Below are 17541 nucleotides of genomic sequence, written 5' to 3'. Positions count from 1 at the left end.
AAATTTTAGTGTGAAGCTGCAAATCTATAATGATTCAAAATAGAGACCTAGAAGGAAAATCTTTCCAGTTGCTCATGATAGTCCATTTTTAGGTTCCATCCCTCGCTTGATTGTGAATTGCCAGACATAAGGTTCTCAAAGAATTCCACAGAAAATATTTAATCTTGGTAATTTCCATGCCCTCTTATTTTACATTGAAACAAACCAATAATGAAGAATCATCTTCCTGTTCTTTTACCTATGCCTCGCTCTCTTGCTTGTCTTTCCTCATTAGCTCATTTGATATCACAGTGCCATCTACTTGATCAACAGAGTCAGGTTATTTTCCTTAGAAAATTACACGGCTGTAACACTGAAGAAATCAAAGGGCCGCTCAATTTCCTGGCAAGTTCTCCATCTTTCTCACCTCCCAGCCCTTTCAAAGCAGCACTGCCCTTAGATATCCCCCTCTGGGAGCTGGCCCAGCTCCAAGCCTATCAGACCTACACAAAGCCCTGGCTTGATAGTGACAGATCCACAGCACTGCAAGGACAATTCAAGCCCTGCCGGCCCTTTTCTCAGCATCCCTTCTCCTCTCTGGCAGGTGTTTCGATTTGAGAGATGGGTCCCCCTCTGTAGACAGAAAACACGTCAGCCTTTTGTGTGTGTAAACTGGAGCAGAGGCTTTGTTTGGAGTAAGAAAGCATCACAGCAGTCAGAGGAGATAGATTGCATATCTTGAAAGGTTGAGCCATCCCTTCTTAGAAATATCCACAGCCTCGCCTGAGCCCCAGCAGGCATGTACTTTATGATTTTTTTCCTACAAATATTTAGACAAGAAACACTGTAGACAGGGCTAAAAGAAATTATCACTGTGCACTTACTTCTAAAGACCTATTTCTCTACAGGAATCACCAGTCTAGCAAGATCAACAGCAGGAGTGAAAGTGAGACTGCCACACTAAATAACTTTTCACCTACAAGACAGGCTTTTTTCTCTTTTTGTACTATTGAAAGGTGTTTGAAGTTTTTTCCTATGTATATTTCAAAGTAATTGTGATTCATTCATTGTGAAAAATCAGCATGTAGACTCCAGTTTTACCTGTCCCTAAGCCTTATCTTTTTATTGTTTTTTTCCTCACCTGTCATGCTGTTCTTATCTTATGAGTACTGTTACAAACAGGTAGAGTGTACGTACCAGCCACTTTCCTGTGCTCAAGTCCTTGATGGGCCTTACACAGGATTGTTCTTATCAAAGCCTCCACGTTTTGTCCCTCAGAAGACATCTTTGCTATGACACGTGCATACAGGCTGAGTGAAAAAGGTACAGGCTTGCTTTTATTTGCACTGAGACTTCTCTGTATGGAGATGGGGAGCTACAGAGACATGCGGTCATGCTCCACCTGTGGGGAAGGTAGGACAGCTTTCTGCAGCAGTACCATGGTACCTTTCTGCTTCTCCACTGCCTGTCAAGTGTGGTCTCTTTACATAGGTGAAACCGTCAGTCACTCTGCAGCTGCAGGTTGAGACTTTCTTTTCCTTGATGTCTGTGCTGGCCATTGCAGTGAGCAAACTTGGAAATGCCAATCCCATGCCATTGCCACAGGTCTCCAGCAGTGCTCTGTGCATCCACTCAAAGGGAACAGGCATGGCAGTCTACCCACACTGGTATTTTGGGCTCCTAAGTTATAAAGAAATCTTCTGTAACAGCTGTGAGGTATGACAAGAAAACACATAACTGTTTGCTTACTTAATGGCCATCAGTCTTTATGGCGCTTCTGGTTCATTTATAGCTCAGGACTGAGATAAAGGTTGGCATTGACCCTACAACAATCAGCTCTTGTATGTGGCCAATACAGTTGCTGGGGAACACAATGCCAATATTTTCTGTGTTGACACCAGCACCTGTTCTGTTTCTTAAGCAGGGTGGCTTCCGTGCAAATAACTCCCGTGAGTGTTCGCATCAACTGGATTCCAGTTTGCTCTGTAGAATTGAGTATAACAGAGTAGTAAAAGAGATTTCCACATTCATTGTAAAAAAAGCATCTTGTCTATGTAGATAACATGTATTCCTCTTGTCTTATGGATTAGTGACTTTGGTACTGTTTTCCCATCAGTTGCTAATGGGGCCAGAAGAGAGCAGGAATAATTTGAAATTGAGAGAGGGTTGCTCATACTATTGTGAGTGGCAGTGAATGCTTCTGACCCATGCTTACTGTGGTCAGAACACACAGTTCTGATCTGTGCTTTCTGTGGCATTTTGTTATAGTCAGTAAAGATCAGTAAACAGTAATAAGATTTTATAGGGGGCTTGCTCAAATCTGTTACAAAACAATACATTGTTTTTATGTAGTCCCTCTGCTGATTGCCAGGCATAGCCCAGTGGTGTAAATCCACGATGGGATTTAATGTGATGATGGATAAAACCGGTTGTCTCTCAAATTTCCCTCCCTCCAAAGGAGATAGGGAAGCTACCAGTTCTGAACATGTCCCACTCATTTGGAGTATCACAGAAGGTATGGTATTTTCAGCCTTTCCTATGTTGGGTGGCACAGAGGAGGTATTTTGTAAGTTCCTATCTACATTCTAAACTGTGGTGTAGGCCTGCTTTGGAGTCCTGGCTTTCTCCAAAATAATGTTGCTAGCCAAAGTTATGTAAACCATTCCAAGTGCAACAGCAGCAGCAGCAACTACAGCTGGCTTTCTCCATAACAATTCTGTTGCTGAATGAACATGTATTTTTCACTCCCTGTGACTGAGTTGAAGAGGAAGACAACTTTTGCATGTGAGGAGATTGCTATCATAATAAACACCTGAGCAAACTTTACTAAATCCTGTCTTGGCTGTAACTCTGCACATATGATAGAACTTAAAATGCCAAGAATTCTATTAAGTTTGTTCTTCCACCTTCACCAGCCAAGATACATTCCCCAGTTCTCCTCCAAACCATTTTAATTTAAATAAATATAATGAAATCTCATCTAAAATGATGGGACCTCTGTTTTCTGGGAAGCATGACACTGAAATCCTGGTGGGGAGAGATATCTTCTCTGGGTAATTCTGGCCTAAGCAACCATCAGCCCTACCCACAGCTGCTCGTATGTGCCCTGCGTCATCCCCTGCTTCATGCTGCCACAACTGCTTCCTTAGCTGGTTGAGGAACTAATCAGAAGCACAGATCCAGATGGAAAATAGCCCAGGGAAAAGGGGCGAGGGAGGAGTTTTCTGCCAGATCAGTTCCTCCATCTCATCTCAAATTCGTATGTTTGCACCCTGCAGCAATAATGGGAACAAATTCATCGGGGGAAGGGGGGCAGTCAGGGTGGTGACTGTTTAAACCAGTTTTACCACCCTCGATTAATACCAAGCTATTGCTTCAAATAAAAACTCCTCCCAAAGTCCCCAGTGTAAGGAAATTGTCTGATTGATTTTGCTAGCTCCCACTTTTGTCTGTGTACTACTTGTTGCTAGAGCTTTGATGCTTGTCACAAGTGTGTCACCAGACTGTCCCTGCTTATGCCTCTCCCTGCTGTCACCAATGCTTTGCCTTTCAAGGACCTTTTGTGGTCTGACTTGCATAATAAAGAGTTTCTTAGGAAATATCAAAGAGGAGGACGTAGCACATGAATTGCCTATGTAATATGTGACTTCTCTGTGTGAGCACAAAGTCTTCCCAGTATTCCCCTCACCACTTTATTCCTCTGCCAGGCTGTGTTTGGGCTGGACACTTTGTGCAGCACTGGCATGATGCTGCAATTTGACGTAGTTTATTGCTTAACAGTTTCATAACTTCTTATTTTCACTGTTCGGTAGAAATGAAGGGCTTTGATGAGGAGATTGCATTACAGGACCAGTTTTGTAAAGAAAAACAAAACTTGGAAAGGAGGTTACACTACTATGTCTCATCCCAGCTTGGTTTTTACTAGACAGTCCAGGGACACAGCGTGCAGTGCTAAAGCCAAACGCTCTGCCAGCCTATGTCAGAGGGACATTAGTTGTGTCCCCTGGCAGATGCTGTGGCAATAATTGTGCGTGAGACTGACACCGATTAGGCTGCACCACGGGGCTCCCACCAGGCATTTCCTACAGCATCGAGGGCCACTGGGTTGGGTATCACAGCAGCAGCAGTGATTGCTACTGATGGCTGTTGGGGCTCTTCCCAGGATAAGTCCAGTCCAAGCTTAGATGCCAGCAACTCCTGCTGTTTTGGCATGAGCTTGATTAGACTGGCGCTACAGAGGATCATTAGACAGCATGTGTGCCAGAGGCCATTGCTAACAGACAGGATAATAAGATCTCTTCCAGCAGCTAATCCAGAGGTGTTTTGGTGTTCACTTCCCTGGCTATCACAGCATAGTGGTTCGCTGTGGTATCCTTCACGGGCCCTTGGAAGGCTTTCGCCTCGGTTTTGGCCCCTCCGTGTGGAGCGGGATAGAGCCTGGTTTAACACAAGCACCAGCTCCATGCTGCTTCCTACCTCCTGGAGGGGCTTTCATGTCCTTCTCAGCCCTTTTCTTCATTGTCTCGAGAGATTGGTCACCTTTCAAACCTGTAGATCCGGAGTTTCCAGCCCAAAAGCTACACCTCTCAGTGGGGTCAGGAGACTGGCAGATGCAACTTGATATGCAAGGAGCTGGAGTCCTGACCAGGTTGCTGGAGTGAGGGTCGAGGGGGTGGCTGGCTTCTCCTTCCCACTGGCCTTGTTCTCTGCTTCCACCTGGGCGGCAGTGCAGAGAGGGAAGGGGGCTGCCGTGCCACGCTCGGGCATCTCCCTGCCAGAGCCGGGAGGAGGCAATTCCCGCTCCTCTATGCCGGCACCCCCGGCCCTGCAGCAGGAGAGGGCTCGGGAGCGGCTGCGGTTCGGGGCTGGCTCTGAAAGCGGCCCCGCCAGGCGCGCCTGCACAAGGGCAGGTGAATGCAAACGCTGCCCGGGGCGGCAGCTTCCCGGGGGTGGAGCTGCTCCGGCACAGGTGGCAGGGCTGAGCCCGGGGCCCTGCGGAGCCTGGCGAGCCCTGCTGCAAAACCAAGGCCAAAGCAACCAGCCTTCACCTGGGCAGGGAGGTCACCTCCCTGAAAATCGAGCTACTGTCCCCTCTCCACCACCACCACCGCCACGCAAAGCTGTCCCTGGCGAGCATGGACTGTTCGGGGAAGGAAGGCACCGGGGGAAGGAAGAGGAATTTGACCCTGCTAAGGAACAAGCTGTATATGGGGCAGAGGAGGAAGACGGAGCCCGTGGTAGAGAGCACCACCACCACCGGGGACCCCGGCAGCTTGAGGAGGAGTCAGTCCGACAGGACAGAGTACAGCCAGAAATTGCAAGGTACTGGGGAAGCTTGTTGGGTGCTCTGCTGCCAGGGATGCTCCGAGCTGGGGTGGTGTCTCCATGCCCTCCAGGCTGCAGCCTTCAGATAAAGAAGGAAATGGCAGGCTCTGCTCCCCCCACACCCACAGCTGGAATGAGAAATGGCCCCTCTCAGCCTTGTCCCCCACCTCCAGACTGTGAGATGTCCCCCCTTATTTTTCTAAATGGTGTTTTGTGGACGGGACACAAAATATAATTGAAGGTTTTAGTGAGTGCCTGCAAAACTCGTATGCAACCAAAATCTTTCTCATTCACCAGAATGCATTTGCAGCACAAACAGTAATGTGAAAACAGGATGGCTCCATCCTATCTGTCTTTGACTGTCTCATTAAAGCGGGGTATGTGCCAAGTCATTAGAAGTATCAAGGACTTTTTTTTCTTTTCTCAATTAAAAATATTGTGGTCTATAAACTGTTGCATAGATTGTACAAGCCTGAATGAAAGTATGTCCAAATACATGTTCGGATGGATATTCTGATGAAAATTATACCATTCTGTGATTATGGAGAGAGTTGCTTTTCAAATAACCAAATTGCATATGGACCGCAAATTGTAGTGAAGTATGTCAGTACTGGGTTTATCAATCAAAAGCTAAATGTGATGCCACAAATTGAGGAAAAGCATGAAGAATATGAATGGCAATTTCTGTGAGTGCTCTGGAACACCAATGGATGAATTTCTGTGGGTTTCCAGGGTCTTGAACACAACAGCGTTAGAGTATTATTATCGAATAAGTGTGTATTACTAATAGTGCTATAACTGCTTAGTGACAGTCATTCTTGCAACCATAATCCTTTATGAGGAAATAAAATAGAAAAATACTTTGGATTGCTGTACTGTGGTTTTGATGCACTTAATTAGGAAGTAGCATTGCTTCAGAGAGACAATAAAAGCAGAAAATAAAATAATAAGCCTGAAAATAATAGGTTTTCTATGGGGACTGCATATGCTGAGAACAGAGAGGTTCATCAATTGTGGTATTGTATTCTCATGCTAGCTAATCAATGAGAAGGTGCAAACTACGCAGTTAGGTCAAGCCCACGATTCAGGAATCTGGCAGGGGTGTTTCAGGGCACAAGCATGGATCGCTGTGGCAAGCTCCTGGCACGTGTCCCATCAAAACAGCAGATTTTAACTCGGGAATGGGGTTGGCCAGGTGAGGTCAAGGCTATCAGAGAAGTATCCAGCAAAAAGGTGTGAAATCTTTGTTCTGTGTCAGCCGTATTCAAGCCATGAAAGTCTCCTGTTTAAAATCTGAAGCCGAGGCGGTGGGAAAGCCCAGGAAGTCATGGCAGAGCGTGAGGTTATGTTTATGGCAGCAGTCCAAGGAGACAGTAAATCCAGCTTTACAGTTCCTGCCACATGCTGGGACTGCCATGGCCAGGTATTGCAAAGCACGGTCTGGTACCAGCTCACTCTATTTGCTTGCGTTTGTTTAAGAAAAACAGTGATGGGTTAAAAAGGTACCTGCAGGCTTTGCGTTGGATTAGAAGCTGCCTGTCCTCAGAGTGAAAATACAAAGGTGGTAGAAATTCCTATAAAGTGTATTTGCAGTCGCCATAGAAATGCAGTTGTGTGCCAAGGCCTGACCTGGATCAAATTTTTCTGAGGAGGATGTGCCTGAATCTGATAACGATCACGGATCCCGGACCTAATGTGCTGCCTGCCAGCACTGACGATGTGCTGTGGTTGTACACCTTTGTGTTCTGCATTTTTCTTGTAGCACTTGGATGAAAAGCAGTTTACAGCAAGGAAGTGGTTTTGTTGGCACAAAGCTTTTGAGTTTTTCATTCCCGCTAAGAAAACCAGCAGCTCTGTTGGTGACAGCTTGTCTGGTGTGTGTTACCTGGTCGGGACTTTCTGATCACCCTGGAGTGGCAAATGCTTTGTAAAAAGATACAAATGGTAATTTGCACTTGCTTCCAATACGAATTGTGGGGAAAGCTCCGTGTTTAGTTGCCTCTCCCTTCTATTGGCTCCTGTTAGTATGTTCTCTAATACGTAATCTGCAGCCCTGGCTAGGTATTAGCACAGACAAGGATGTGTAAGAGAGATGCAACAGCAGCAAGCCCTGCGGAAGGAAATCTGCAAGTGGGGCAGGTTTGCACAGGTAAAAGCCAGGGGTTGCAGGACCCTGATCTGTGCTAGTGGCAGGCAGCCTAGGCAGAGCACAGGGACCAAGGTGTCTTTACACACCCCGGTGCCTGCATCAGCATTGCAGCACATTTGTGCAAGGTGAAGCGGAGGCGAGGCACCTCTCGAGGGCTCTTCCAGCCCCCTGCATACTCTAAAGGCTCCCCTGATTAGGAACTGGGCTGCTGCCCTCCACAGCCATTTCTAGGAGCTCTGAAGAATATGCTCGAAATGCAGCTCAGTGTGGTGGAAATAGAGGCCCCAAATAAAAGTCTATGAAGAAAACAAAACAAAAAGCCCAAAAGAGAAAGCACAGGCATAAAAACTCCTAAGAATTCAATTTCTGTGCTTGGATTTCTTTTAAGTTTTGTTTTATGCAGTAGACCAGTGTTTTCTATGAAGAGTGAGAAAGAGCTTTTCTCACTCTAGATCTCCAAGGTAATCGAGGTGGTTTGTTCTGTCAGTCTACAAACAGCAGTGCACGATAACATTGCCAAAGGTGAAAACTTCTGCAAGTGTTTTTTACTTTAAAATGAAGGATTCGTTAAGACACAAGAAAGCATTTTCATGGTTAATGACTACAGTAGATGCATCTATTCAATAGCTTATCTGGTGTGAATGGCCATGCAACATTTCCTGACTTTACTCTTTTTAAAAAGGAAATAAGATGCAAAGTAACTATTATACTCTCAAGAAGCTTGGCAAAAATTCGTGCCTGTACTTCAGCTCATCCTGTGAGATAACCAAATGCCTGCCAGCCTCATTTTAGATAGGGGAAAATGAGGTGATTGCCATCAAATGCCAGGTTCATGATAAAACCATGCAGTCATTTAGAACTCAGATTAGATTTGCATACCTGGGAGAGTCCTGGAATACCTTGATCAGGCCATATATATTTCTTCCATCAACTGGACATTACTTTTCTGAAGAGGGAAGAGTGGGGTTGAGGAAGATGTATTCACTAGCATCTGTGGTGAAGATGCAGAAATAATATCAAGAGCTAAGGCAGAACTCCTGTGACATTTCTATGTATTGCTCTGCTCTACATTCACTAGAAAATTCAGGGAGTATATTCTTTCAAGAGGAATGAAGAAGTTGCAAAACAAAAAGTGATATTTAGCATCTTTATTTTCAAATGTATTTTCTATAGCTGGTTAGCTGGTATGAATTACCTTTTCTACAGTGAAAATCCAACAGTAGCAGCTTTAAAAGTAACTATATTAATATTTTTATATTGTATGCATGTTGGGATCAGTCTTTGAATTAACCCAAAGCTTCCAGTCTGTGAGTACCTGTGTATTTCAATAAAAAGGATTTGCTTGATGCAGTTATTGGCAAATAAATGTTTGCAAGATCAGTGCAGATTAACATATGGATGCTATTAACTAAAAAGGGCACACCATGAAAAGGCATTTGAAGCATAGTTCACTATATGTTAGGTTTTGGGCAGATTGCTGGGTTTTGCTAATAACTGTATGCCCAGCTTGTGTTTGCTGTGAAAAATGAGCTACAGAAACTAGTGAGTTTCCTGAAGGAATCAGAGATCACATTTTCAGTGCTCAGCAAAACAATTAATGCCTCAAAAAAAGCACCCTGTCTTACAAATTATTACATATTAACTCCCTTACAACTTTGGCTGTGAATGGGTCAACTGCCCTGGTAAATGATTTGCACACAGTTCAATTTAAAATGCATCAGGGACATACCTGTATTAGACAGTGATTCAAATCACACAGCTACCACCATACACTGCCTCAGAGCTCATGTCTGAACCCTGAATGCTGTGTGTTTTCTCTGTCTAATGTAGTTATGAAAAATAACTAACACTAGTAATGATGCAGAAACCAGCAAAATTATACAAATTCTGGGAAAGCTGCTATCTCTTGTTGTACAAAAGCCCAGTCAGAGGCAACTCATCCAGCGTTGCTTCATCTCAAGCAGGGCACCTTTCTCCATCCCATCCTCCTCCCTGCTTGCAGAGCACACCGCTCCTTCCTGCATGGGCTGCCCATGCTGTCAGCTTCTTGCACCTCCTACCAGGTGTAAAGATCCTCTGTGCCACTCCTCAGTTCCTTATTTACTTTGTGCTAACTTTCTATGGATTACAATGCAGATGATATCTTATTCCACTGCAGAATGTATTGATCCGTGGTGCTGCTGGCTTGCTAAAGTACAGTAAGGAGTAAAATTTCAGGTTATTTTCTGATGTGCAGGAGATGGCTCGATGAAAATTCTCCCCTCTGTGCCCTGTGATGAGGAGTGATGATCTAACAAATACTTCTATTTTTTCCATGCAAATTTAGGCTCTGGGGATCTGATTCTGTTATCTTGTGCTGCAATAAAACTGGAGTTGTTCCTTGAACTTATTGTCTGTCAGGCTGGGAAGCGAGCTCATCTTTTCAGAGCAGAATCCATTTTATGCCGCAGTGTTTGCACAGCACTTAGCACAACCAAGCCTTGCTGTGGGGCTGAGGACTCTGAGGAGCTACCTCTAAGGAGTTCCCAGGAATGGAACTGGGAACTGCAGCCCAAGGGAAGACTGGGACACAAGGGGGGTTATGGATCCTTCTCTGAGCATATTAACAAACATTTTATTAATTGGGATACTTTGCATTGTGGGCCCCAGTTCATACAGCTAATCCATGCCAAATCTTGTGTGCTTGTGTTCTGGAGGAAGTGGTTCAGGTACAGCCCTTCCCAAATTCCTGCTCTATTAACATATTAGCTCAGCGCCACAGGGATGGTGTATTTATACCTGTATGTGACACCCTGGGAAGGTTTATTTGTAAGTATTGGAGCTAACAATAAGGGCATTCTTCTGTCACCTGATGATAAGCTTTCTTCCCTCCACCACGGTCACATGGGAGCTCTCTGTAATCCTGTCAGCACACACATAATTAGAGTGGTCTGCTGTCAAGGAATTGAAGAAAGAACTTGCACGTTGAATGTAAATATTCTCTGTACCTTATGGAACAGAAAAATGATCAAAGATTGAATGACCTAATTGCACAGAAGTCTCTGATGCAGATTTTATAAGCAAACCTGTTGCCCAGGAATACGGGTGCAAGGTCACTCTGGTCCTGCAGTGTTTTCTTCCTGGGTTCAGAAAAGGGGCTTTTTGCATGTGATGCTCACAGCCTCTGCACGGCAAACCTGCTCATGTACAATGCTGCTGTTTTTCTTTTATTGAGCCTCTCAATAAAAGAAAAAAAAAAGGTTTTCCTCAAGCCCCTCCCAATACTTTTCTATTTCAATGCCCAAGTTAGTCTTCAGTGGCCTAATCTGCACCATGTTTGCACTGTATTGTTGCACTGTATTGTTGCACTGTAAGAACTCTGGTGGGAACTGTAAGGACACCCCATGTAGTCCCTCACAAAGGGAGGGGCATCTGGAATAAAACTCTGGTGTGTTATCTAATGTGATGCACTTCCTCTGCACATAGTCACACTCCATCTTTCCCCACTGCTTGTCCTGTTTCAGTCTCCCTCACTTCTATGGATCCCAGTGTCTCAGTGCCCTGCAGCCTTCCCAGCCTTCCACTGCTCCTGCAGTGGATGAAGGCGTGTAGAGAACAGAGCCAGAGCGACAGCATGAGGAGGGAGAGGAAAGCTGCCACGGCGGCAGTCTCTGGACTTGGCTGTCTGCATTTCATTCCCAAATCCAGCTGATAAAAGTTGGTGTACATTCCCTTGTGTAATTGCTAGGTTATCTGAGGGTAAAGGCTATCTGAGGACTTGCTTTCACAGAGGAATAGTTTATCCAGGGTGATAAAAAACTCATGCTTAACATGTGGAAACAGAGTAATTCTGTAATTTGTTTGTTATACCTTGATAACTTATGCCTTCACCAGTCCCTTGTGCCAGGCAAAATCCTTATATCTGCGCAGTGTGAGTGCAGAACTCGCATTCCTTTGGCATCTTTCAAATGCTGTCTAGATAACAAAAAGGTCTGTAACTCACTCCACACCCCAGCATCACTGTACTTGTTCCTATATTCTGTGGTAGTTCCTTTGGTTCCACATGGGAAGCACTGGATGGGGAGAAATTTAGGTCCCCACACCAAGAGCAAACATAATATCCAATCAGAGCATCTTACCTGGGAGGAAGGATGGCTAGAATCGACCTGTTGGAGATGCTCACTCTCTAGACATGAAAAACAGGGAGATTTATGCACAGAGATCTTGGAGGCCTGTTATGGCTGCTCCTCCGTTCGCTTGCTGTGGGTCCCTGTACTGAATGAGTAAAATGTAAGGAGTGTTTCTCCATTACCTCTTTGAAGATTAAGGTTTAAAAATTAAAGTATTGAGTTACCTTTAAAACAAACCGCTAGAAACTGCTTTATTTTAGAAAATGAGGCATCCTGCTGAAAGTTATTCATAGAGCTTTTAGTTGCTACATTAAGCAAGCAGCAGACTTTTGATACACCAGAGCAGTGAGCAACAAATTTTTGATACATTTAGCAAGCAAGCAGCAAACTTTTTGATACACCAAGGAGCCAGCCAATGAATTTCATGAAGTGGACGTGAGGATTGCTGCTCTCAAAACCCTCTAAACACAAACGCCTAAACTGTCACTGGGGGGGCTGCGCTGCAAAAATCCACACAGTGCTGGAATCCTTGCTGTCTGCGCTGTCCTTCGCGGTCCTGGCTGCTCCAATGAAGCTGCCCATGCTCCCCATCCCTCTCTGGTCCTGCTGCTGTGGTGCTGCTCCTTCACTGGGTCACTGGGCTGCTCTTGGAGAGACTTCACCGGAGATAGACCCACTGCACCCGCGCAGATCTTCCCCATCGCACTCTGCAGGACAGCGCTGGACCCATGGTGGTGGTAACCCCTTTCCTGTGCTTCTTGTAATTATTATAAGTAGGCATTTTCCTACTTTTCTGACTTTTCTCTCTTTCTTTCTTCTTCTATGAAAAAAAAATCACATTATCACTCTGGATCCCAACACTTAACCTCGTTTGTGTTTTAATCTCACTTTCAGGTTTAGCACCTGGTTCCTTTCTGCAGTTGTGGATTGAGGCAAACCTGCCTCTCCTCCCTCTTAGTAGATTGGAACAGTCCCCCAGTACCTCCCCTGGGTCTAGAAGAGAGCTGCTGCATTTGCACATTGCAAGCTCTGTTCCTCCATGCCCTCACCACACTGTGGGATGTCTCCATCTGGGGGACATCTTTATACTTCACACTTGCAAGAATCTGCTTTTGTAGCTTTTGTCCTTGTCATCACATAATGAACCTCTTGTTTCATGCAACTACAGTCATGTATTTCAATACACAGTTGAAAAACGTAAGTAATCGCCAAAGGAATGTCCTCTAGAAAGGCAACTCCTGCAGATAGCTGACATCACAAAAGCATTAATTACAAGTATTGCCTTCTACTTTTTATTCTTATGTCTAGTAAAAGTAGCAGTTAGTTTATTGTAAACTGGGCTTAAGACATAACAGTTTAATAATCTATTAAACAGACTATTTTAGAATTTTTCTATACCTGGTATCTCTGAGGACAAATGAGTCAAATTCTTACTGTAGCAGTTAATCCTCAGCGATGTCTTTTCCTGCTAATCCTCTCTTCAGCTGTTCCAGGGCTAGTACACATTGCCAGGTAGAAATGAGTCTGATTATATTCCAGATATGCACTCACTGTTTGTGCAATCATTAAACTTGCACTTACTCCACAAGGATTTCAGCAAACTACTAATGTTCTCAAACTGGTCAAAAGCAATCAGCTGAACATGAAATCATACATTTTGGCTGTAATCATCACTTCAAAATCTTGCTATTGCATCCTATAGAGACAGATATGCCTGAAATGAAAAAGTGAACATATTGAGTGAAAATGAAAAATTTTATTACATTTAACTAAAGGAAACATTTATTAAAAAACATGTTTTCTATAAGGAAACAGCATCTAACTGATACTTCTCATGATTGCTTCTTCCTGTTGAGAATAATTTTTCTTTCCTGGCATTATTATGTATCATGCAATAATGATTATAGATGAGTTCTGACATAATTCAAGAATCAAATTTGATCAGGGCTATCTAATGACACAAACTGAAAGAGCAGTCTCTCGAGGGATTATGACTTGCAGCCTGAAGTGAAATACAGTGGCTTTATTTTGCTCATATAATGGCCTCCTCTGCCACCAGTATAAAAGATTAGAAAGTTTTTTGTACAGCATCTTGTGTTTACCTTAAAATTCCATCTGATATCATAACATCTGTGTCTAAGACAAAACTACACTTCTGAGATCTTCCTCTCTGTGCTTTCTCAGGAGCTGCCCTGAACTCTTCATGCACAGTTACATGCATGCAAACAGTTTCACACCCAATCTCAAGAAAAATCCTGATTTTGGTACAAAAGTGAAATAGAAATGAATTGTTCATTGTTCCTTGTGAATTTACAAATGTGGTTACATACTGTAAGTTTTTAGACAAAAAAGTACCTGCTGCTTTAGCATGCCAGCAGCAGGCAAGGTGATCCCGTTCTGCAACCCTAGCAGTAAATTTCTCCAAGGGAGTTGTGAAGTGATACTGGTACCAGTTTTGCTCTCCTTCTCACTAAAGGGCAGAATCTATAATATTCAGCACACAGCACCTTTGGTGGATGAACTCTGCAGGAGTGCAAACTCTTGTGCAGTTCGTGCAATCATACCAGCACAAACACATCAGTGCAAGGTTAAGCCTAAAATTCTTTTGATAGCCAAGGCCTTGCAGAGGGAAGACATTCTCTTCATGTTTCTGTTTCATTGTGTCTGTACAAACTTGAGGACAAAATGTTCATGCCTGTGTTATACACAAACTTCAAGGCTAAAAACTCCAAGCTGAAAAGTGTATCAAAATACAAAAAAGTTTGAGAAAACAGCTCCCCTACTCCTCTGCTTTCCATTCCCCCACCCAGATCTGTTTACGTTCTTGGTCCTCACTGTTTAAAACTAGTGGTGCAGAGACAGACATGCCATCCCAAAAGCAGCTATTTTAAACTATCTGTGGTCATATCAGTCTCACTTGAATACCTGGTGCAAGATTCATTAATAAAAACCTGTCCTTTCTGAATATCAGTGGCCAGCATAATTGTACAAGGGATGGGCAAAGATAATATATTGGATTTATCATATTTTGCACCTCTTGTTGGAAGATGGCTCAAATCTCTCTGTCCTGAATGCTGCTTGGCTCCCAAAAGTCCAGCTGTGGGCTATCTTCTACCCCCTTGGCTGGTGTTGTAGGGGTGAGTTGTGCTGTTTGATGCTCACTGGAGCGCTCATGACCTTACCATTGACAATAAATTCAAATAACTGCAATATAATCAGTGAGCAAAGCTCCTGATACTGCTTTCTATTACCTCCTTCAGTACAGTCTGTACAAGAAGCTGACATGAAGGTGTAGCAGTCTGACCATCAGCAAAGATTCCCAGCCTTTGCTGCTGAGCAATAAAAGCTGGGGCTGTCAAAGCTCAGCCTGAGTGATGCAGACTTGAGCAGGCTAATGATATGTCCATCTTTGTTGGTACTCTGCACCATCTTGTGGCTAGCAGAAAAACACCAGAATAGCCTCTGAAATATTTGACTTGCATTTTTTTTTTGTTTTGTTTTGTTTTGTTTTTTGTTTTGTTTTGTTTTGTTTTTGGGTTTTGTGTGTGTGTTTCTTAATGAAAAATAGGAATTGTCAGTGCCCTTTTTAGAACTGACATGGATCTCTGCAGGCAGGCTTGCAGATCAGCAAGTGGGAAGACCATCCTTACAGATAAGTAGTTTGTGTGCATGTCCTGTAATGTACATAAATTACCCATCTGTAGAAGAGTCATTTGCATTTTCATGTATTTGAAACAAAATAGATATCCTAGGTGGTAAGTACTGAAAAACAGTGAAGAATGTTCCAACCCAAATAATCTCTGTTGTTCCAAGAAACAGTTGTTATTGATCCTTAAAGGTTTTCTCATATTCTCCTTGAATTCCTTTGTCTCTTTCAAAAAAATATTTTTAAACAGAGCTGGAGGATTCATCATCATTGTTAGTAACATTGTCTTCACTTGAAAGTTTGTCATCCAGTACTTGCAGTCCTCAATTTCCCATGAATAGACTCAAAGTTACATTGTACAAAGGTTATTATTGTGAAGATTTTATGGTAAACAGCCTTTTTCTTTCACAGGAGCACATTTTTTTCCATCCTCCAAATCATAATAGAAGTCAGACCATGACTGCTTTCTAAGGAGTAGCAGGGCATCAGCTATCCTTGAATTTCAGTGTGACAAGAATTAGACTCTCCCATGCTCCATAGAAAATTTCTGCCCGATACCAAACATCTAAACCAGGGGAGCTGGTGATGGGTTATCCCCTTGATACCAAATGGATGAGTTGCTTTGGCATACCCCTGTCCACTTTTAGAAGAAGGAGATGGGATGAGACTCAGCCTGATTTGGGTTTGCCATTTCTTATGCTTCTTTTCCTCTTTGCCTGCTTGTCCACTAGCCGTGGTCATGCAGGGCAAGCTGGGTGAGCATGTGGAATTATGACACTCCTCACAAATCTCTTCCTTTTTTTACCAGAAAAAATGGCTCCACAGGCAGTGTCCTCAACCCCTGCCACCCCACTGCAGGAGGACAAAGAAGAAGAAGAAGAAGAAGAAGTCAGCAGACGCATGATGGCCAGAAGGGTGAAAATCATCGCAGAACTCTTGCAGACAGAGAAAGACTACATAAGTGACCTGGATCTCTGCACCAAGGAAGTGATTCAGCCCCTGAGAAACATGCAGGTGAGTGCTGGGGGAGGAGAATGAGGCAGTGATGCCGAGGTCTCAGCTCAGCCATGTTCTGCTTGCAGATAACCTCCATGCAAGCACAAGTGTCAGCACAAGAGTGACGTGGTGCTGGGAGAGGGTCTGGAGCCAGCACTCTGGGACGTGATGTGTCAGGGCTCTGGTGAGGAGCGTGGAAGGTCAGATATGCTCCTGACCACTTGTGCTGCACTTGCATAAAGCCTGCATCGAGGTACTTGTCCAGAGGTCAGCTTGGATATTATAGCCCTGCTTATAGCAGCTTCCAGCTCTCCCTTTTGCTCTGTAGTTATAACCCTTGTTACCATGCCACAGCAGATGTTTACTGGTAACTCCAAAGCAAAGATTTTTTCCACAGTAGAGACTGGAATGGCATGAACATCTGCATCAAGGCTAAATTCAATTGTTAAGATAACTTTATCTATCCTTTCAGACAGCTGTGGTGGATAAATACCATGCTTGACAGGCCAGTGAGGACTTGATATATTTGTATTCCACACAAAAGAGGTACATTTAAGAAAGAAGGCTCATAAACTACCTTTCATGGGAAAGACCTTATTAGGCCAATGATACCTATTTTCTTTTTCAGTTGAGACTTCAAAGAACACCTTTTCCTCAACAATATTTCAATTTGTAGAAAAATGGTGCTGGAAATAGAGGAGCTTGTCCAGAGAAAGACTTGTGTCTGTGAGGCCTGAAACATAGCATCCACAGAGGCTGCACAAATGTTATCTGCTGAAGAAATAGAATAAAAACAATTTTAAACAGACCTTAACCCACATAATCTTTATGTAGGGTTTTGTATTAGAAGGGTGACAAAATAGAGGTGCAGATGCCAAAGTGTCTTTAGGTGATGTTGGCAGTGCCTCTTAACCTGTGCTGCTAAAACTGCTGCAGGACATTTTTGCTTTTCTGAAAATCTGTCAGAATTTGTTCCAACCCATTTTCAGAAGAGCTGAAGTTATGTGCTGACATAACTTTAAGGAGTTCTTGACTTCTTTCTCCCTCACTCGTTCATCCACTTAGAAGTAGTCTCTGCTTGACTTCCTCTCCAGCCTGACCAGCACTGAGCAAGAGCATTCCCTGGTTGAACTGGCTGAAATTTTTGACAAATGTACTGTATTCCATCACTCTTTTTCACCCAACTGAAAATATTCTTTTTGATTCTGTCCTTTGTCACTGTGTTAATGTGTGGAAGTGTCCATGCATGATATAGCTCCAAATACTATGTAGACATGCCAGGGAGGAGGTCAGAAGTCCTGTGCTAGATGTATACAGGAAAAGTAATTTAGAGATTA

At 43.7% G+C, this 17541-nt stretch overlaps 1 protein-coding gene across 1 annotated transcript in view; it reads left to right on the top strand.

Moving 5' to 3' along the window:
• Positions 1-5111: 5111 nt before the first annotated feature.
• The window catches only part of ARHGEF38 (Rho guanine nucleotide exchange factor 38), a 36102-nt gene continuing 23672 nt past the window's right edge, over positions 5112-17541 (top strand). Inside the window, exons 1-2 of the mRNA XM_021531434.3 lie at positions 5112-5301; positions 16017-16222. Of these exons, the coding sequence (XP_021387109.1) occupies positions 5115-5301; positions 16017-16222 (393 nt within the window). The 5' untranslated portion in view covers positions 5112-5114. The remainder of the gene's footprint in view (positions 5302-16016; positions 16223-17541) is intronic.

This window comes from Lonchura striata, chromosome 4 (genome assembly GCF_046129695.1).
Source record: "Lonchura striata isolate bLonStr1 chromosome 4, bLonStr1.mat, whole genome shotgun sequence".
NCBI lineage: Eukaryota > Metazoa > Chordata > Aves > Passeriformes > Estrildidae > Lonchura > Lonchura striata.
The sequence above is the reverse complement of the archived record's forward strand: the minus strand, read 5'-3'. Positions and strand labels throughout refer to the sequence as shown.